We start from the raw sequence: 23371 nt of genomic DNA on the forward strand, positions 1-23371 counted from the left end.
TTTTAAATACCTTTTTTTGTGGTTCAGTTTACCTGGTCTTTCTAGATGTTTTATTTTATTTATTTTTTAAAAAGATTTTATTTATTCATAAGAGATACAGAGAGAGAGAGAGAGAGGAGCAGAGACATGGGGGGGGGGGCAGAGGGAGAAGCAGGGTCCATGCCGGGAGCCCGACATGGGACTCGATCCCGGGACTCCAGGATAATGCCCTGGGCCAAAGGCAGGCGCTAAACCGCTGAGCCACCTGGGGAGGACCCCCTTTCTAGATGTTTTAATAAGTTTTCCACTTCTTTTGCTCCAACTGTCCTTTGATTGCTATGCTTTGGAAATGATGTTTAAGCCTCACAAAATACCCCTTCCCTATGGAAATACTGGACTATTAAAATGATTAAACTTCTATTTTTCAAAAATGCCCACAAGAATTAGCTTCTCAAAAGTTGGTTTTGCTGATTTATTAAGTTGTGTTTCTGAAGAAATCATATTCCGTATTTCCTAGGCTTTTTGCAGCAGCTGTGGAATTTTTAGCATGTAAGTCAATATTGAGGACCTTGTCATTCCCAGTGTGAGCTGCTAAGCCTTCTCACCCTGATGATATGAAGAGCTTTAGTGTAAGTGCTTAGACTAATTTTAATGTTAGCTATACATCTGCAGGCTAAAGTGAGTGAAAAAGGAACTTGAGAAGGAAGAAGTTGAATCAATTTCATTTTTAGCAACTGAAGATTTAATATGGTTAATGTCAGTTTTAGACTACATTAAATTGGTATAATTCGGAATGGCTGGGTGGTTCAGTGGTTGAGCCACACCCTGCCTTTGGCTCAGGGTGTGATCCCAGTTCAGGGATTGAGTCCTACGTCAGGATTGCTGTGAGGAGCCTCCTTCTCCCTCTGCCTATGTCTCTGTCTCTCATAAATCAATAAATAAGATCTTTAAGAAAAAAATGGCTATAATCCAAGTCAATATTATGGCTAAGATTTTGTAGATTATGCTTTTCACCATATCTGTCTCTCTTTGCATTTGTAAACGTTAATAATTCCATTCATCTGCTTACATTTTTAGTATCTATTAATTGAAGTAACGAATATGCCTCATTAGGAAGCACAGTTCAATAGATTAACAATACCAACTTTTGAAAAGCTGACTTCTATCGCTTCTCAGCCTTTTGGCTAAGATCAAGTGAAAAGCTGACTTCTGTGGTTGTTAATGAAAAATGGAGGAAAAATTGTATTCAGACTTAAGGGAATTTTTTTATTAGTTAAAAAAATATTTTTTTACATGTTAAATTTTTCTACATTTGTGATAGCTTCATATTTAATATAAGGGAAATTCAGGGTTTAGAAAGATCTTGCCTTTATAAAATAAGTTCTATTGTGAGGGAGGGACATTAATGAAATAATCACATAAACGTACAGATTGTGAAAAGTGTAAGGAGTAAAAGGCTTACTCATTTTTTTCAATATGAAGTAAATGAATCCTGTAAATGTAGATAAAATGTCATTTATGTTTCTGAAGTCTGGTTGATGTAATCAGAAGTTAATGACTGTTTTCATTACAGAAAAATTTCAAAAAATACACATAGCACAGAGACTAGTATATCATACTTACACGTCTACTTCAGTAGTTCTCTGCATGCTGTGATTTTGTTGTTGTTTAGATAAAAATTATATATATATTTAAGGCATATAGCATGACTTATGTATGAACAGTGAAATCTACTGAATTATCTTGGTTTCTGTCATCATATCCCCTGAATTAGCAAGGTACCTTTAAATTTTATAATAAATATTTATTGTTTTATTTTTATATGTATATTTTTTCTAAAAAAATTAATCACTGGTATGAGAAGAATCTGTTTGGTTCAGAATTTTGAACTTTCCTTAAGATAAATTAGTTTTGGTTTTTACTTTTCAGGTTACAGGAATTGACGGTTTGTTCAGAAGACAATGTTGATGTTCATGATATAGAATTGTTACAGTATATCAATGTGGATTGTGCGAAATTAAAACGACTTCTAAAGGGTAAGTTTAAATGTATGATATGTCTGAAACTAATGACTGATTGAAAAACCAGTGTTTTCGGTGTATGAATTGTACCAGTTGTGTTGAACTAGAATATCAAAGTGGATTTTATAATGCAAGTGTCCTTGTGAAATAGACAATAATGCTTAATGGTTCAATAATATTTGAGCCCTTGAAAACAAAAAAATAGTGAGCATCTTAAATCTTGGCAATGGAAATTTTGTTCAACTACAAGTTTTGTTTTAGCAAAGAGAACATACAGGTGCTGTTACCTAATTTGTCTAGAATTTCATTTCTTAAGGATAGTTATAGGTTATAGAAGTTACCTGTTTAGCTGTTCTATTGCTAAAAGCAGAGTTAGCAGGATATCAAAGTTTCATAGAATGGAACCAGAAGATTGTGATTTTATGATAAGAGGAGGAATTGAGACAAGCATCTCATTTCTGACATTTGTGTTTTCAGATCTTTTACTGTCTTCCTGATTGACTTTGCAGCATTACAAAGCCTCTTACCTTTTCAGTGAATGTTTCAGTTATAATCCCATCTGGGGACATTATAATGCTTAGATTTATTTATTTCAGAGAGCAAGAGAGTGGAGATGGGGAAGGGAGGGGGAGAGGTAGAGGGAAAGGGAGAGGGAAACCAAAGCAGACTCGTCACATGGCCTTAATCCCACGACCCAAGATGATGACCCCAGCCAAAACCAAGAGTTGGACATCTGACTGTGCCACCCAAGCACCTATTAATATGTGATTTTAAAGCTTTGGAAAATGCTTTGATTATTATCTTGATTAAAATAAAGTCACAATGAATTGAGAATATTTGTGGTAAACATGAAAATATTAATATAAATCAAATATCAGTGAGCATTATTGAGTATAAATACCTAAATTCATTTCACAAAAATTGTTTTTTTGGTTTTGTGTATTATTGGATCCTGGCTAATTTAAGTGTGAAACCTTATAGTATGTGATGCACACTTTTTACACTTTTTAAATTTTACTTTGTATATTGATTAAGGAATTATGAAAAATGATTTTAGTGTCTGACTAAAAGAAGATTTAGTTGAGAAACTCAACAGTTTTGCAGTGTAATTGTCAAAATACCTTGTTTATAGTTTTTTTTAACACTTGCTTTAAACTTTAAATTTGTTTCCCTAGAGATGTGTAAAAAAGACTATGTAGATCAGTGCTATAAGGTTGTGTTCTATTTCTTTACCCATTTTAAGTCATTACCATTATGATCAAACAACAATTAAATCACTTTCAGTAACTTTAATAAAGAAGTAAAATGGATCATTTTAGCTACTGTAAGTGGACAGCAATTGTTTTAGACTATAATAAACCACAACTTAGGTCACAGTTAAAATTTTAAGATCTTAGTATTTATCATTAAAATTAAGATAAGAATGATAAAATTTAGAGATTTTTCTCTTGTGTATAAAATCTAATAAATATAAGTGTTTTGTGATTTTTCATGTCTGTTTAGTGACATTTCAGAAATAAACCTAGTCCCAGTTGCGCATGAGTAGGTACTTCTGTAAAACATCAGGTTTCAGGATGCATGGGTGGCTCAGTCGGTTAAGCATCTGTCTGCCTTTGGCTTAAGTCATGATCTCAGGGTCCTGGAATGGAGCCTAGCATCAGGCTCCCTGCTCAGTGGGGAGCCTGCTTCTCTGTCTCCCACTCCCTCTGCTTGTGCTCTTTCTCGCTGTCAAATAAATGAATAAAATCTTTTTAAAAAAATCAGTTCTTTTAAAGAAATGGTTAATCTAATAATTAAATGGTTCTCCATGCCAAATAAGAGAAATTAAATGTGTAAATAAATGTCTCTTTTTATTGTGGTAAGTCATTCCCATTGAATATAGCCCCCTCATGAACATAAATTTAGAGTATAACTGATAAATGTGTAAAGTATAAAAAAGCCAGTATTATCTAGGCCAGCAAAAGATGGCTGTAGGTGACAATGGTGAAAGGAGTGGAAACTTCCTGTAATATGAATAGTGAAATTAGTAATGTGTTTTATTTTTTATTATTTATTTAAAAATATTTTATATATTTATTCATGAGAGAGAGAGAGAGAGAGGCAGAGACACAGGCAGAGAGAGAAGCAGGCTCCCTGCAGGGAGCCTGATGCGAGACTCGATCCCCAGACCTGGGATCACGCCCTGAGCTGAAGGCATATGCTCAACCACTGAGCCACCCAGGTATCCCAGTAATGTGTTTGAAATTTACTTTAAAATTTACAGCATTGTTAAGAAACTGTGTGCAAGAAACCATACTAAGTACTAGGTTTACAAAGGGCAAAACAAAACAAAACAAAACAAAACAAAACAAAACAAAAACCAGAGAGTAATAAAGCTCCCTTTATGGCTTGGCTTATGAGACAAATATATTATTACCAAATTATTTGCAAAGTAATATGGCAAACTCAAGTAAGGTGAGCATATAGTGCGGGAAGAGGTGTGAATTTGGGGGTGAGTGGTTAAGAGGAAAAGAGCAAGATACAGAGGTACAAGAGCAGGCCAGATTGTGTTAATAAAAGCATGGTGTCATTTGTTGTATTTTCAGTATGTGTCACACATTATCCTATGCAGTTTCATGCCTTTTATCATCCATCCTCACAGGAATCCTATGAGACAGATAGTAGTAATATCATTCCTTGTGTAAATGAGGAAATTGAGGCAAAAGTAACATTTCCAGGGTCAGAGAGCTAGTGTAAGTGGCACAGTAAATTTCATATCACATCTTCCTGTCCCTAGAGCCAACTGTTACACATTGTGCTTATGTGTTATAGGGCTTTATTTTAATGGCCATGGGAAGTGATGGAAAGGCTTTAAGGTGGGATCAGTATTTTATTTTAGGCATACCACTTTATTTGAAATTTGCAGGATAGCAGAAGGTTACAATAAGTTCTGGGACTTAGTAACGTGAATGAAAAATGAGAGTAGAGCAAGTCTGGATGGAATGGTGTAGGGTGGAGACCAATTGGTAGGGAGTACCACCCTACCCCACCCCAAATTGGTAGGGTGGTACTTCGGAAGTAGAGTACACTAAATTCATAAAATACGTCACCTAGCATTTGATGATTAATTTAGAAATGTGAGGTTAAAGAGAAATATCACCGAATATTATAGAGCAAGCTGATTCAAGCAGGAAAATAAAGGAAAGGTTGATAGCAGTAAAGAGCTTAGCCAATAAAATGATAAATTTAGTTTTACATCTATTGCCTTTGAGGTATGGGTAGGCTGTCCAGTCAGAAACTTACAGAACTGGAGTAATAAAAGGCATATACATTGGAACTGAGAATAAATTACCATGTGTAACACATTTAAGATGTTATAAGGGTAAAGTTAATGAACATGGGAAGGCAAAAAGGCTCTAGAACACTGAAATATAATGCCATTATTTGAAAATCAAAGGAGAGCAAGAACAAAGAATTTAGAGGGATATATTTTAAAACTTAGAGAGCAAATTAGTCATTTCCAAGTCCAGAAAAAAAAATGACATTTAAATTGTTTTGATAGTTTTATTACTCGAAGACTCATCTCTATCTTAGATATTTATATAAATATAGAAGGTACTTGTATCCCTTCATTAAAAGTCTATAGGGAGCAACAAAAGCAAAAATAAGTAAGTGGGACAACACCAGTAAAAGCTTCTGCACAGCAAAGGAAACATCAATGATATGAAAAGGCAGCTTACTGAATGGGAGAAAATATTTGAAAATCATACATGTGATAAGACAAAATATGAGATTGTTCAACTCAATAGCAAAAAAAACCTTACATTGTGACTTTAAAAAATGGGCAGCCGACCTGAATAGATACTTTTCCAAAGAACACATACAGGTGGCCAGCTGGTACATGAATCTTGTTCAATATCATTCATCATTAGGAAAATGCAAATCGGAACCACAATGAGGTATCGCCTCATATTTCTTAGAATGGCTATTGTCAAAACAATAAGAAATAAGTGTTGGTGAGAATGTACACTGTTGGTAGGAATGTAAATTGGCACAGCTGCCAAGCAAAATAGTTTGGGAGCTCCTCAAAAAATTAAAGGTAGAACTACCATATGATCCAGCAATTTCACTCCTGGGTATTTATCCAAAGAAAATGAAAACATTAACTTGAGAAGATATATGCACCTGGTGTTCATTATTGAATAGTGCAGCATTATTTTACAATAACCAAGGTATGGAAACAACTTCAGTATCCATTGACAGATGAATGGATAAAGAAGGTGTAAGATATTTATATTTAACATGTACGTATGTGTTTTTATATATATTTAAAAGTAATCTTTTAATATTTTATATATTATGTTTATATATAAACATGTATTTATGTATAAGTGGAATATATGTATTATATAAATTAAAATGGAACATTATTCAGCTATAAAAAAGAAATCATAACTATTTGTAACAATACAGATAGGTCTTGAAGGAATTATGTTAAATGAAATATGTCAGAGAAACAAATACTCTGTGTCTCACTTATATGTGGAATATTTTTTTTTTTTTAAAGAAAAACACTGAAGCTCATAGATAGAATAGATTGGTGTTTGCCAGATATGGGGCAAGGGATGGGAGGGTGAGCAAAATGGGTGAAGGGAGTTAAAAGGTACAAACTTGCAGTTATAAAAATTCATGAGGATATAATGTACAGCATGGCAACTATAGTTAATAATACTGGATTGTGTATTTCAGAGTTGCCAAGAGAGTAGATCTTCAAAGTTCTCATCATGAGAAAAAAAAATTTGTAGCTATGTATGGTGATGGATGTTAACTAAACGTATTGTGATTATTTCACAGTATATACAAATACCGAATCATTATGTTGTATACCTGAAACTAATATAATGTTATGTTAATTATAACTCAATTAAAACAAGCAAAGTCTTAGGTATTTTCTCCAAGGGACTGTTACCAGTAAAATAGTTTATAGAAGGGTCATCTTTTCTAGGTATAAGTCTTTTTGTAGATGGGGACAACACATAGATGAAGGAGGAAATAAAAAATAATATATTCATACGGAGTGATGTTTAGTCTTGTTTTTAAAATGCAGTCCAGGGCAGCCCGGGTGGTTCAGCCGTTTAGCGCCGCCTTCACCTCAGGGTGTGATCCTGGAGACCAAGGATTGAGTGCGTCTCACTTCGGGCTCCTTGCATGGAGCCTGCTTCTCCCTCTGCCTGTGTCTCTGCTTCTCTCTCTCTCTGTCTCTCATGAATAAATAAATAAAACCTTAAAAAAAAAATAAAATGCAGTCCAGTGTTTTGAACAAATTAGCAAAATAAAAACAAAAATGTGTTTAATGAGATACGAATGTGATAAGGCTACTTTCATATGCTGCTCTGTGTGAGTGGCATTTGGCCCAGTCCTTCTGAAAATCAGTTTGACAGTGTTTATCAAGAGAAAATATTAATCTCTTTGACCAGATAATTCTACTTCTGGATCTTATCCTAAAGAAATGAACAGTAATATGGAAAGGATTTTTATATAAAAGTGTTTGTTAGTGTTATTTATAATAATGAAATATTGGAAATATCTTAACTGTACAATTGGAAAATGTTTAAATAACCAGTGACTTAATATACGGACTTAAATATTCTGAAAGACACCAGAGCGTACTTGAACAAACTGTGGCTTTGAAACCCAATTCAGTAGTTAATTAGATCTTTAACCTCAGAAACACAATTTGCTCATCTATAATATCTGAAAATAGTAAGATTTTAAAAGAAATATTGAAAATACCTGACTTGTAAGTATTAAGTAATAGTTACTCTTGTATTTAGAGTCATCAATTATATGTATGAAGAATTTTTAATGATACTGAATAAATTGGAGATACTACGTAAAATGAAGAAAACAGGTTTGATTTAGCCTTTATGATCTCAGCCATGGTAAATATATTTGTCTTATACATGCTTACGAAAAGGGATGGAAGAAGTTCATCAGACCTGTGATTCTGAATGGTGGAATCATGGATGATATTTTAAATTCCCCTTAGATTGTTGTGTATTCTTTGAATTTTCTACAATGACTGTGTGTTTTATACTTTAAAAACAAATTATTAAAAATAAAAACAAGAATCTTTGAAATTCAATGCATAATTGCTTTTTATTGAGTTTTGTCTTTAGTGAACATAACCAGTGAGTTTTTGGTTTATATTATCTTTACCTTCACATTGCTTACAAATAATGCTAGAACAAAAATTTGTATGTAGAAGGAAAGTTTTGTTTGTTTTTATGAGTAGTTGTGAATTTGTGTTAACTAATCAATTTTAGAGTTAATTAAAAAAATTTTTTTTCCCCTAGAAACTGCATTTAAATTTAAAGCCCTAAAGAAGGTTGCACAGTTAGCAGTTATAAATAGCCTGGAAAAAGTAAGTTATAACATCTTTGATATTAAAATTTTATTAAATTTTGTTTGTAAATGATGCTATTTTTACTATTTTGAACCATAAGTCACGACGTAAAAGTGATAGTTTCACGTAAATATTTAGGAATGCATTGCAATATTCTTACAAAGGAAATTAGAAGTATGTATGACATTTATTTATATTCTGAAAATATCTGTGCTTTATATATAAAAACATATGTTTTGTTATTTGTAGGCATTTTGGAACTGGGTAGAAAATTATCCAGATGAATTTACAAAGCTGTACCAGATTCCACAGACTGATATGGCTGGTAAGGATAAGATTGTTCATCTTTTAAACTCTTACTTATGAGGTAAAAGCCTATCATTTTCCAGGTTATTTTTGTTATTTAGGTGCTTTTACATTTTGTCAGCTGATGTCAAGTAGGAAATACTATTTTTCTCTTATATTTCAAAATTTCCCTCAGTCCTTTTCCTTTCCTTTTGAGCAAATAGTAAAAGAAGTTTGGAATGAAGCTCTAATCTTTAGAGTTGTAGATTGGATATTTGATGATTCTTCTTTGTAGAGAAGTACTTTTTTTGTGTCCTGAGGCTTCATTTTGTATTTAGAGAGATTTGTATAAAGTGGTGATATCTTTAACTAGAATTTTGAGACACAAATGTAATGCAGAGAATACAAACTCCTGGAGAGCTTTGATGATACCCTTCGGGAAGCTGTCCAGTCTTTATTTCTTGCATACATCATACTTTGCATAAGGCCCTGCTCATTGAAACTAAACACAAGTTTGCTCTGAAATGTGACATTTTCTAGGGTGGATCAAGATAGTTCTTTCAATACAAAGACAATACTTGCCTGCTTACCTGAATGAATTTAATTATTTAAATGAACTTCTAGGTTTATCATTTAAAACTGTGACCTTTGGGTTTTGGATAGTGGCAGCTTTTAGTTTAATGCCAGAGATTTTCTTCTCATAATAGTAATATCATTTAATTGTATTTTTTACATAGAGTGTGCAGAAAAACTGTTTGACTTGGTGGATGGTTTTGCTGAAAGCACCAAACGTAAAGCAGCAGTTTGGCCACTGCAAATCATTCTCCTTATCTTGTGTCCAGAAATAATTCAGGATATATCCAAGGATGTAGTTGATGAAAACAACATGAATAAGGTGAGGAAACACAAGTATTTCCACTCTGTCCAGATGTCATCTAGTCCATTTTAATCAAGATGTGGATTACTTTTAGGCTTAGTGTTCTGTCAGAACAGTATTTCAGGGGACCATTTCTAATTATCATCACATTAGGTCTGTTTGTTTGCTGGCTTTGGCAGAGACCTACTCATACACAGGTTTATTTGGAGGGAAAAAAGATTTAAAACAATTCTTTAGTTTCATTCTTTTACCAGAGAAGACTAAACAACACATCTGCTAGTTGCTCAAGTAGCTTTTTTGACAGTTACAGCAAGGGTTGCTCTCTTACAATCCATCACTTTTGTGTTGTGTTGTTTGCATATACTTAGATGTGTATCTGCTTGGTGCTGATGAAATTGTTTAGTGACTCATTTTAGATATTTTAGAACAGTGTTCATAGCATTTTATTAGGAGGGTGTAGGATACCACATATGCTAAGTGAAATTGGTACTAAAACAACTGCTAATTCTAAGGAGCCCTTGTAATTTTTAAAAAATAGAGTAGGGTAGGGGCACCTGGATGGCTCAGTTGGTTAAGCGTTTGCCTTCGGCTTAGGTCATGATCCTGGGGTCCTGGGATCAAGCCCCACGTCAGGCTCCCTGCTCAGTGGGGAGTCTGCTTCTTCTCTCTCCTCTGCTAATGCTCTTTCTCGGGTGTTCTCTCACTCTCTCAAATAAGTTAATAAAGAAAATCCTTAAAATAAAATAGAGCAGTGTAGGGTGTTAATATTGTGTTATTTGAATTTCTGTATGCAGTTTGTTTTTGTAATACACTGTTTATTGCTTGCTTGCCTGCCACTTTGGGAGAAATACTCTTAATTGAGTGAACATGAAATGGGCTCCTGCCCATGAAATGATTTGCCTGTGGATGGAGATGTTCAGAATCAGCAGAATGATTCAATAATTTGTAGAAATATTGGATAGGGAATTTATGCAATAGATGGCTAAATAAGTGAACTTAGGTAATCCTTTAGAGTCTGTGATGCTTTGGTACTCCTCTTTGATCTGTAGCCTCTATCTTCTGTTGTGAGGACACCGTTTTTCATGTTAGGTTGCCTTGGAGCCTTGTCAAAAGAGTAATTTTTTTGGGGGGGGGGTTTCTGTTTATTGGGAAAAGAAACAGCTAAAAAGCTACTATAAATTCAATACTATTCTTAAGTAATTTGCATTCGAATGATCACAACTACATCTTTCCAAGTGTTTATTGGTTATTTGTATACCTTCTATGAATTTCTCTTTTTCCACTGAATAGTTTGTTCTTTGTTGATTTGTATGTACACTTTTTGCTTGGTTTCTTTTTTTTAACTTTATAGGTTTTTTTGTTTTAGATTTTGCTATTTAGATATTTAAAATTTGTATGTAGCCAATTCTTTTTCTTTTTGTCTCCTAGCTTTTTTGGTCATATTGCTCCTACCCAAGATTCTATTTATTCATTTTATTGAGATATCATTCACATACCATAAAATTCACTCTTTTAAAGCATACATACAGTTCACTGGTTTTTAGCATATACAAAAAATTGTGCAACCATCACCACTATCTAATTTAAGAACATTTTTGTTGTCCCTGAAAGAAACCTCATATCTGTTATCAGTCACTCCTTATTCTAGATTCTGATAACTACGAATCTATTTTCTGTCTCTATGGATTTGCCTATTCTGGACATTTTATATAAATGGAATCACACAATATGTGACATTTGTACCCAGAATGTCTCAAGATTTTTGAAATAGACTTTTATATATTTCTTAGTAATTTTCTAGGTTAAAAATTTTAGATTTTAAAATATTTCTGAATTAAAAATTGCATTATTCATTTATTTTTTATGTATTCTCACTCTTTCCTAGTCACATTACTTATGAGCTAACCATTATTAATGGTTGGTTTATAAATATCCTTCCATTCGTATCTACTTGCTCATACAAATATTCAAATTAAAATATATATACGTACATAGGGCAGTGATGGTTATATTTTAAAATGAAGTCATATATATTTTTAAGTACTCTCTACACCCAGTGTGGGGCTTGAACTCATGACCCTGAGACTAAGAGCCACACGCTCCACTGACTGAGTCAGCCAGGCACCCCACAATGAAATCATAATATACACATTACTCTGCATCTTGCTTTATTTACTTAAGTGTGTATCTTGGCTGTTCTTCAAAATAGTTGGTAGACATCTAACACATTCCTTTAAGTGTTAGGTAATATTCTGTTACACTAATGAGCCTCATTTACTCAACCACCTCACTGTGAATGGATGAATACTTAGGTACTTAGATTTTTTTTTTTCAAATTTTTGACATTACATTTAATTCTTAAGTAAATATTAACTGATGCTTTTAATAAATGTTTATATTTTAATATTTTAAAAGATTTTATCCATTTATTTGACAGAGAGAGTACAAGCCAGGGAAGCAGGAGAGGGTGAAGCAGGCTTTTTGCTCACCCAACACAGGGCTCTATCCCAGGACCCCGGGATCATGACCCAAGCTGAAGGCAGATGCTTAACTGACTGAGCCACCCAGGCACCCCAGTTAACAGATGCTTTTGATTTTATAGACTAGAATTCCAAAACTGGGATTTGTTATTAAATTTTTTTTTGTTATTAAATTTTTTTAAAGATTTTATTTATTAATTTTATTTTATTTTATTATTTTTTTTTAAATTTTACTTTTTTTTTATGATAGTCACACAGAGAGAGAGAAAGAGAGAGAGAGGCAGAGACACAGGCAGAGGAAGAAGCAGGCTCCATGCACCAGGAGCCTGACGTGGGATTCGATCCCGGGTCTCTAGGATCGCGCCCTGGGCCAAAGGCAGGCGCCAAACTGCTGCGCCACCCAGGGATCCCTATTTATTAATTTTAGAGAGCGCATGTGCAAGAGAGAGCAAGCTAGTGTGCTTGAGTCAGGGGGAAGGGCAAAGGGAGAGGGTGAGAGAGAATCCCAAGCAGACTCCCTGCTGAGTGGAGTCTGTCATGGAGCTCGATCTCATGACCCTGAGATGCCCTGAGCTGAAATCAAGAGTTGGATACCCAACTGACTGAGCTACCCAAACAACCCTGTATTTAAAAATTTTAATAGTTATTCTTAGATTTACATTCTCCAATATTTGTAGCATGTCACTAATATGACTTAGAATGCCTGCTTTCCCACATTCTTACCATGATCACATGTTTTTCAGTCTTTAGTGACATGAAAAAGAGTGTCTCATTTTACTGCTTTTGATTAGTGAGGTTCAGGATCATTTCTGTTTTGTGGTCATTTGCATGTTTTCTTTTGCATGTCTATTGATTTCCTGTATTTATTTAGCTTTTTTTTTTTTTTTTTTTTTTTTTGCCAGTTTCTCTATTCACCTATGGACTTTTTGTCTATTAGTCTCTTACTTTATGATACTAAACTTGATTTAGAAGAATCTATTATAGTTTCCAAATTGTTAGGTTTTTTTTGGTGATTTTTAAAGATTTAATTGTGGTTAGAAAATGGTAGTACATATTTGCTTTAAAAAGTATTCTGTGGGGAAAAAATTCTGTGGTTACTGGAGAAGACTGTGTATCATTTCTTTAGGGTACAGAATTTAAACAACTTTCTTTTTTTTTTTAAGTTTTATTTATTTATGATAGTCACAGAGAGAGAGAGAGAGAGAGAGGCAGAGACACAGGCAGAGGGAGAAGCAGGCTCCATGCACCGGGAGCCTGACGTGGGATTCAATCCCGGGTCTCCAGGATTGCGCCCTGGGCCAAAGGCAGGCGCCAAACCGCTGCGCCACCCAGGGATCCCAGGGTACAGAATTTAATGTAAATGTTTAAAACTGCATTTAGAACTATTCTTGTAGCTCTTGAGAATTCCTGTAGGAGCTTGAGAGTCTCCTATGAGTATACTGAGCTCCCTGAACTCTTTTTTTTTTTTTTTAAGATTTTATTTATTTATTCTTGAGAGACACAGAGAGAGACAGAGGCAGAGACACAGCCTGAGGGAGAAGCAGGCTCCATGCAGGGAGCCTGGTGCGGGACTCAATCCCAGGACTCCAGGATCATACCCTAGGCCACAGGCAGGTGCTAAACCACTGAGCCACCCAGGGATCCCCAAGCTTCCTGAATTCTTACTTAAGAATTCAGTACTTAAGCCAATAGACTGGCAGTGTGACAGATCTCCTCCTAGGCATTGGTAATCATTTAGTTCTTTATTATATAGCAAGCAAAGAGCAAATAACAATAACAAACAAATAGAACCCTAAGCATATTGGACTGGGCTCAGTTATACATTGTGAACTATATGTGAACTATATGTGAGAAAAGGTTCTCTCTTTTAGTTTATAGTTTTTGTTATTTTACTGTGTTTTTATTTTACTAGGAAGGTAGTATAATGGCTTATTAATACAATAGATCTTTATTATACTTATGAAACAGTAATGAGCTGCTGATCTGAATAGCTTTGTAGGATACCCCCCTCCTCTTTGTGGTTTCTTAGGACCTTGGACAGCAAAGACTGCCATTTTTAAAACATAGGTTCTATGGAAGTTGATCCTATTCTGCTGGCCAGAAAGGAAAACATGGGAAATCATGCTGAGGCTTTTTATGGGCCAGGCCTGGAAATGGCACACTTTCACATTCCAGTGGGTAGAACTTAGTCACATGGCTATATCTAATTGCAAGAGAACCTGAGAAATACATCTGTATCCTCCAGGAACCAAGAATGAAGGAGTTAGGAGAAAGAAGGGGAGTCAAGGATGGCCTAGACTGCTCTCTCTTAGGTTTTCCAGTTATTTCTTTAGGGATGCAAAGCTATATATCCAGAGTACCTGTCCACTAGGAGAATAATGCAGGCTATATGTGCAGCAAGAAGAGGTGTGGAACCTTAGTTGAGCTTGAAATAAGAATAGAACTTAGAGTTGTTCAGGTCTGGGTGATCAAGAAAATGGATGTTCAGAAAAGTTAGTTAGCTAGAGACTTGAAGATTTATTCAGGTGTTGATAAGAAATGAGGATGAAGAGGCAGATGTGAACAGTCTGGAGGATACTGTGAGACAGTTGGGATTGAAACTATTCTTTAGGCAATAGGGAAAAGTTTAGGGGTAAAGGTGAGATATACAAAGTAGTGTTTTTGGCTGATAAAAGGAAGTTCCAAAGTGGGAACTGGATCAAAATAATGCGAATTTAGCTTTTAAAATTTTATTTACTTATCTATATTGTGATAAAATAACCTTTTTTAAGTGTACAATTCAGTGGCATCAAGTACCTTCATGGTGTTTTGCAACCATCACCATTATCTATTAGTGAACTTTTTAAAGTCTAATTCTGTACGTTAAACAATTAACTTCTCATTCCCCCAATCTCTAACCCCTGGTAGCCTCTATTCTATTCTTCGTCTCTCTCAGCTGCCTATTTTAGGCACCTCATATCGTGGAATCATACAATATTTGACCTTATATGTCAGGCTAATGCCATTAAAATGTTTCAAGATCTATTTTGTTGCATGATCAGAATTTCATATTGTAGCTGAATCAGTATTCCATTGTATGTATATATGACTTTTGTTTAGGTCCTAGAAATTTGTGTTCAGTGGTATTTCATTGTGGTTTTGATTTGCATCTTTTAAAAAACAATTTAAGTTTATTTTAAGAAGTCCCTCCATCCAACGTGGAGCTCGAACTCTCAACCTTGAGATCAAGAGTTGCATGCTCTTCTGACTGAACCAGCCAGGTGCCCTGATTTGCATTTTCCTACTGACTAACAATGTTGATCATCTTTTCATAAGCTTATTGGCCATTTGCATATCTTCTTTGGAGATGTGTCTGTTGGAGTTTTTTGCCCATTCTTTAATTGGGCTGTTTATTTTTTGTTGTTGTTGAGTTGTAGGAGTTCTTGATAGGTCATGGATGGTAATCCTTTATCAGATGTATGATTTGCAAATGTTTTCTCCCATTTTGTCGACTGTTTTACTTTCTTGATAGTGTCACTTGACACAGAAAAGTTTTTCTTTTTTCTTTTTTTAAAAGATTTTACTTATTTATTGAGAAACGCACAGAGAGAGGTAGAGACATAAAGGGAGAAGCAGACTCCCTAGAGGGAGCCTGATGTGGGACCTGATCCCAGAACCCAGGGATCACGACCTGAGCCAAAGGCAGATGCTCAGCCACTCAGCCACCCAGGTGCCCCAAGGTTTTTCGTTTGACGAAATCCGTGTATTCATTTTTTGTTGTTGTTCCTAGTGCTTTTTTGTTATTATATCCAAAAGAAACTGCCAGATCCAGTGTTGTGAAGATTTTCTTTAATGTTTTATAGTTTTAGCTGTTTAGATCTTTGAGCTGGTTTGAGTTAAATTTTACATATGAGGGAGAGAAGGGTCCAGCTTCATTCTTTTGGATCTGGATATTCAGTTTTCCTAGCACCTTTTGTTCAAAAAACTGTCCTTTCTCCATTGAATGGTGTTAGCACATTAGTTGAAAATAATTTGATCCTATATGTGAGGATTTCTTTCTGGACTTCCTATTCTGTTTCACTGCTTATAGCTCTGTTCTGATACCAGTACCACAGTGTTTTGATTCCTGTAGCTTTATAGTAAGTTTTGAAATCAGGAAATAGGAGTCTTCCAACTTTGTTCTTTCTCAGGATTGCTTTGGCTATTTCTTATTCCTTGAAATACCATATGAATTTTCGGATGGGTTTTTCTATTTCTACAAAAAAATGCTTTTGGGGTTTTGATAGGGATTGCATTGAATCTGTAGATTGTTTTGGACATTACGGACATTTTAACAATGTTAGGTCTCCCAGTCAGTGAACATGGGATGTATTTCCATTTATTTGTGTCTTTAATTTCTTGTAACACTGTTTTGTAGTTTCACTGTGTAAGCTTTCACCATCTTGGTTAACTCCCAAGTATTTTATTCTTTTTAATGCTCTCATAAGTAGAATTGTTTTCCTCTTCAAGTGGTTCATTGCTAGTGTCTAGAAATGTGACTGATTTTTATGTTGATTTTGTATCCTAGATCTTTGCTGAATTTATTACCTCTAATAGGTGCATGTGTATGTTCTACAAATAAGATTCTGTCATCTAAGAACAGAGGCCATTTTACTTCTTCCCTTCCAATTTAAATGACTTGTTACTTTTTTTTTCTTTTTCTTTTCTTAAATGTTTTGTCTAGGACTTCCCCTAATAATGTTGAAAAGAAGCAGCAAAACTAGGCATCCTTATCTTGTTCCTCTTGTTAGGAGGAAAGCTTTTGGTCTTTCACTATTGTGTGGTGTTAGCTGTCCTCTTTTTATATATGGCTGTTACCATGTTGAGGAAATTTTCTTCTATTCCTATCTTATCCAGTGCTGTTATCATGAGAGGGTGTTGAATTTTGTCAAATGTTTTTTTCTGCAGCGGTTGCAAGGATTATGTGAGGGTTTTTTTTTTTTTTTTCCTCATTCTACTAACATGGTATATCATATTGATTGATTTTTGTTGTTGGAACCTTTTTTCTACTCTACAAATAAAGCCCACATGGTCATGTTGTATAATCCTTTTAATATACTGCTGAATTTGGTTTGCTAATTCTTGAGGATTTTTCATAAATATTTTTAGGGATACTGGTCTGTAGTTTCCTTGTAGTGTTTTTGTTCGGCTTTTGTATTAAGATAATGTTGCCCTTAATGGAAAGTTCAGAAGTGTTTGTTCCCTCTCCTCTAAATTTTTGGAAGTATTTGAGAAGGGTTGGTATTAATTCTTCTTTAAATGTGTGATAGAATTCACCAGTGAAACCTGGGGTTTTCTTTGTTGAGAGGTTTTTGATTACTGGTTTAATCTCCTTACTAAATCTAGCTTAATTCAGATTTTTTATTTCTTACTCAGTTTTGGTAGATTGTATGTTCTAGGAACTTGCCCATTTTGTCTGAATTATCCATTGTTGGCATATAATTTTTCATTTGTTTTTTAGTCTTTTTCATTTCTTTAAATACAGTAATATTCTCATTTTCAATTCTGTTTTTTGGTAATTTGGATCTTTTTTTTCTTCATCTAGCAAAAGGTCTTTCAAATTTCTTGACCCATTCAAGAGCCAGATTTTGATTTTGATTTTTTTCCTGTTGTTTTCTATTCTCTGTCTTTACTGTAATCCTTTAATTTCCTTCCTTTTGCTAGCTTTGGATTTAGTTTGCTCTTCTTTTTCTAGTTCCGTAAGGTATACAGTTAGGTTATTGAATTGAGAGCTTTCTTCTTTTTAATGTGAGCATTTCCAGCTACAAGTTTTCCTCTTAGCACTGCTTCCACTGTGTCCTGTTTTTGGTGTTGTTTTCCCTTTGATTTACTTCAAGATATTTTCTAATTTTCTTTGTGATTTTTTTTTCCTTTGGCCATTGGTGTTTAATTTTCACGTATCTGTGAACTTTCCAGTTTTCCTTCTGTCGTTGATTTCTAGTTTCATTGTGATTAGGAAATTATTTCCTGTGATTTCAATCTCTTATAAATTTATTAAGACCTGTTTTGTAGCCTAACATATGATCTATCCTGGGTATTTATGTATACTGGAGAAAAATGTATATTCTGCTGCTGATTGATCAGTTTAGCTTTTGACATGTTATATTTGAGAATACATGTAAGTAGAGTTGTAAGATTTTCATTTAGGTGAAAAGCAGAGGGGGAAATTTGTTAGTGAGCTGCAATTAGGGCTTGAGATCATAAGAATGGATAACTTTTTCTCAGGAACAGAATTTAGAGCAATAGAACAACCTTAGGTATATCTAGTTAGAAGGCTGAAGGTTGAATATGCGTGGAATTTTAGAAGAGAATCAATGGTTTGGCATAGACCACAACCAAGACAGTATAATATTTAGAAATATTTAGAAAGAGAATATGATCAGCTGAATTCAGGGTTGAGAAGTTAACTACTTTGTTTGGGAGGGACGGTCTCTTAAGTTCCTTTAATAATTCAACAAACACAGTGAAGAACAGATTCTGTTTTTTTTTTTATTTGAGAAACATGTAAATGATGACAACATTATTTTTTTTTTAAAGATTTTATTTCTTTATTAATGAGAGACACAGCGAGAGAGAGAGAGAGAGGCAGAGACACAGGCAGAGGGAGAAGCAGGCCCCATGCAGGGAGCCCGACGTGGGACTCGATACCAGGTCTCCAGGATCAGGCCCTGGGCGCTAAACTGCTGAGCCACCCGGGCTGCCCATGTAGTTTTAAAATATAATTTTTAGAGGCTGATAATTTGCTATTTTATTACACAAATCTGAAATGTTAGAAACTGCGCATATTGTTGTTTTTCTATATTTGAATTCTATAGAAATTGTTTCTGGACAGTCTACGAAAAGCACTCGCCGGCCACGGAGGAAGCAGGCAGCTGACAGAAAGTGCTGCAATTGCCTGTGTCAAACTCTGTAAAGCAAGTACTTATATCAACTGGGAAGATAACTCTGTCATTTTCCTACTGGTTCAGTCCATGGTGGTTGATCTTAAGGTAATGCAGTTGTTATCTCTTAACTACAAATTTTAAGAAAACTAAAGGAAAAATAAACTTCTAGTATAAGTATTATTATGCTAGATCATTGTCAAAGATCATTGCTAACATTGAAGTTCTGAATCTTCTTGGATGGTAAGTTCATAAGACCTGCTTTTGTTATTTCTGTGTCACTCAGACTAAATTGGTTTTTACAGTATGATGAAAACACAGAATTAACTCATTTTGTTAAATTATAAATATTCAGACTTGGTTTTAAAATAATGTAGAAATAGGGCCTGAAAGGAACCATTTCTGGTATAGTTTAGAATTTTATCAGACTGATGAACCACTTTGTTAGTGCTTTGTGCTTCTTCTGGCAATTAAATGTTATTTCCGTGTATGTGGATGCTGTGTTGGTATTATTAAATACTAGTAAAAAGAAGTACTGCATGATTGTTTAAAGGCTTTTGTTTTCTTTTGGGATTTTCATAGAACCTACTCTTTAATCCAAGTAAACCATTCTCAAGAGGCAGTCAGCCTGCAGATGTGGATCTAATGATTGACTGCCTTGTTTCTTGCTTTCGAATAAGCCCTCACAATAACCAACACTTTAAGGTGAGAGTATTGGTTTATATCCAGTTGTGTTTACTATTACAACTTATGCTGTTGATCCTTACTTTATAAATATGAACAGACTAGAAAGATGAATTGGTATTTTTCAATATTACGTATTGATGTTAATTTTAAGACCTTAAGGATTTATTCTGTTTTTTAAAAACTTTTCCTTTCTGTTTCTTTTATCTTCATTTGTGTTGAATATTTTTCTCATAGAAATAATACACAATTTTTTTCTTATTCCCTGTAGATCTGCCTGGCTCAGAATTCCCCTTCTACATTTCACTATGTGCTGGTAAATTCACTCCATCGAATCATCACCAATGTAAGTCCAAAAGGTATTGCTAAATTACTTAAAATTTTTTTTCCTTCCTTTCTTTCCTCTTGTATTTCTTTTTAAGAAAAACATTCTTGGTTTGTAAAAGATTTCGAACTTAGATGTATGGTATAGAAAGATTTCTCACAGGTGATATCTAGTAACTGATAAATGATTGTATTTTTCTTTCTTTTTTTAAGATTTTATTTATTTATTCATGTGTGTGTGTGTGTGTGAGAGAGAGAGAGAGAGAGAGAGGCAGAGACATAGGCAGAGGGAGAAGCAGGTTCCATGCAGGAAGCCCGATGTGGGACTCAATCCCAAGACTCTGGGATCACGCCCTGAGCCAAAGGCAGACTCTCAACCGCTGAGCTACCCAGGCGTCCTGCGATTGTATTTTTCATATTCAGTTTGACCTGAGGGCCTTTATTGAGAAAGGTAAAGTTAATAGGAGCCTTTGGAAAGATTAAACTTAAAATATTTTATTTGTATCCAAAGCTCTTGAGAACAGTGCCACTGAGACTATGATTGAACATTTTCATCCCCAAACTCTTTACATACTACATACTATTTTAATACTCCTAGCTTTTTCCTTGCATTTGATATTTTCTGACTTGTCACCTTACCATTTTAAGTTAAAAGTAGTAACTGTTTATGTTGTAGGCCAGAATGGTACATTTAAAAAATGGTGAGATCATGTTTGATTGTACCTTTTAGTAGTCTTTCTTAAATAAATGAAATATTAACACACTTAAATAAAGGTGTTGATGTGATACAAAAGCATATCAGACAAAATTAAGCTCATTAAAGGATACTTGTGAAACCTTTGACTCTGATGAGAGTACATTAAGTAGAATGATAATGAAACTATCAGATTTGGACCATGAATTTTTAACTCTTTGACCATTACAGAGTCTCACTGAAGACATTTATGGAAATACTTTGAGACATTTATGGAAATACTTTGTCTTGAATCACATGAAGCTTTTCTTAGATATTTGGACTCCTAATCTTAAAATTCTACCAAATTCTGTTCTTCTGGTTAGGAACAGTAATATTTTGAAGGTTCTCTAGCTCTACTTTTATCCATTTATGTGTAAATTGGTCAACGTTTTCTCCCTTAAAAAGGGCTTTAATCATTAATTAGGTATATTTGTCCTCTCTTTTTATTTATTTATTTATTTATTTATTTATTTAATAAATTAATTTTTTATTGGTGTTCAATTTACCAACATACAGAATAACACCCAGTGCTCATCCCGTCAAGTGTCCCCCTCAGTGCCCGTCACCCACTCACCCCCACCCCCCGCCCTCCTCCCCTTCCACCACCCCTAGTTCATTTCCCAGAGTTAGGAGTCTTTATGTTCTGTTTCCCTTTCTGATATTTCCCACACATTTCTTCTCCCTTCCCTTATATTCCCTTTCACTATTATTTATATTCCCCAAATGAATGAGAACATACACTGTTTGTCCTTCTCCGATTGACTTACTTCACTCAGCATATTTGTCCTCTTTATAATCAAATTCGATTTTAAGAGTATACCTTCTGATGAGTTAAAAATTCCTCCCCATATTCATTTGCCTTGGATGTATTGAATTAAACCAAATTCTACTTCTTTTCTTTTCTTTTCTTTTCTTTTCTTTTCTTTTTTTTCTTTCTTTTCTTTTCTCTTTTCTTTTCTTTTCTTTTTTTTCTTTCTTTTCTTTTCTTTTCTTTTCTTTTCTTTTCTTTTCTTTTCTTTTCTTTCTTTTCTTTCTGCTTCTCCTTCTCCTTCTCCTTCTCCTTCTCCTTCTCCTTCTCCTTCTCCTTCTCCTTCTCCTTCTCCTTCTCCTCTCTTTCTCCTTTTTTAGAGAGGGAGCAGGGCAGAAGGAGAGGGAGAGAGAGAACCTTAAGCAGGCTCCATGTCCAATGTAGCCCAACATGGGGCTCAGTCTCAAAACACTGAGATCATGACCTGAGCTGAAATCAAGAGTCAGATGCTTAACTGACTGAGCCACCCAGGCGCCTCTGTTTTCTCTTTTTTTATTTCATTTTCGTTATCCATTCCTGCAGGAGAAAAATAATTCTAAATCTATTTAGTGACATGTTTAGTTTCTCAGTGAGATGATAGTAGCATTTTGGGCAGGGCAGTTCTTTGTTGTACAGGACAACCTTGTGCGTTGCTAGACACCTAGTATCCCTGATCCTCATTTCATTAAATGCCATTTGGGCCACTTTCCTCCTCCAAACCGCAGATATACTGAACAACTAAAATGCCTTGAGGGAATGATATGTTCCACAGTTGAGTAACAGTGGGTTAAATAATAGGTATAAATAACTTTTCATGTTATTTTCTTGAAAGAGGAAGCTTAATGAATCTGATTACAGATAAGGTATGTTTGTATTAAAAACTTAAAAAGTTTTAATTTTTGCCAGGGTAGTGAACCCCAAGACATTGTATTCTCAATGTTTACTTTCAAGGCTGTTTTAAGAAAAAAAAAAAAAAAGAGGTGATTTTGCTTCTCAGGTTTATCTGTAATTCAGAATTAAAATATTATTATGTTTCTTCTTTGACTTACAATACTAAAAACATTCCATTTGTTAGAGTGGATGGTTCTACATAAATGCTTAAAAAAGTGTATTTAATAAACCCAAGTATATGATTTTTTAATACTTTGTGGCTAGTTACTTTAATTGTGAAATATTTTTGTCTACAATTGAATATATAGAGCACTTTCAAGCATGGACTTGGCACTGCTGTAAGTGGCTGAGCTGCTCCTTTGTGGGTTTAAAGCATGCCTGGAGTGGTACTTCATGCATGCCTCAGTGTATATGGTGAAGTGGTTGTGCATCCTTCTGTACTCTGATGAGTACTGCATGTGTGAAGGTGGAGTGTGTCTGTATCAGAGGTCACGTCAATATGAAGTCTATTTTTATAAAGAGAAACCTATATTGGCTAATTTTTAAAATACTTAGCATCAGTAACCTTCAATGAATAGTTTGACAAAAAAGCATAAATTTGAGTCTATAAAGTGTCTTTTAAAGGTATACTTTAGGTAATGATACTTTATCATACTGTAGAATGTTTGACAAATTATTTCTTGTTATGATTGGCTTTTTTCTTCCTGTGGTTGAGGCTAATAGATATTGAATCTGAAGTACTTTCTGACTGAAAAGGAATATATATAAAGTAATTATGCAGATTTATGGAATTGACCATTAAAAAGTCTCACTGAAGACGGTTATAGAAATACTTTTGTCTTGAAATCACATGAAGTTTTTCTTAGATATTTGGACTCCTAATCTTAAATTTATTCATTGATTCTTGGTTCAATACACACCTCATAAGTTCTTTTCTTCCATGATTCTTCAGCCAAATTCACAGATTTTGTTTCTTACTGTCACATTGTCATATAAGATACAAATTTTACTGATATGTTTTTG

At 34.3% G+C, this 23371-nt stretch overlaps 1 protein-coding gene across 6 annotated transcripts in view; it reads left to right on the plus strand.

The window, feature by feature from the left end:
- Positions 1-23371, plus strand: part of NF1 (neurofibromin 1) — a 265517-nt gene that overhangs the window by 71723 nt on the left and 170423 nt on the right. For 5 of the 6 annotated variants that reach the window (XM_041726981.1, XM_041726978.1, XM_041726976.1 and 2 more), the window contains 7 exons: positions 1909-2015; positions 8336-8403; positions 8635-8710; positions 9408-9565; positions 18861-19034; positions 19509-19631; positions 19882-19956. In XM_041726981.1, the coding sequence (XP_041582915.1) occupies positions 1909-2015; positions 8336-8403; positions 8635-8710; positions 9408-9565; positions 18861-19034; positions 19509-19631; positions 19882-19956 (781 nt within the window). Of the gene's footprint in view, positions 1-1908; positions 2016-8335; positions 8404-8634; positions 8711-9407; positions 9566-18860; positions 19035-19508; positions 19632-19881; positions 19970-23371 lie in introns of those variants that run through there. The other variant, XM_041726982.1, reaches the window with a different exon arrangement.

Source organism: Vulpes lagopus, chromosome 12 (genome assembly GCF_018345385.1).
Source record: "Vulpes lagopus strain Blue_001 chromosome 12, ASM1834538v1, whole genome shotgun sequence".
NCBI lineage: Eukaryota > Metazoa > Chordata > Mammalia > Carnivora > Canidae > Vulpes > Vulpes lagopus.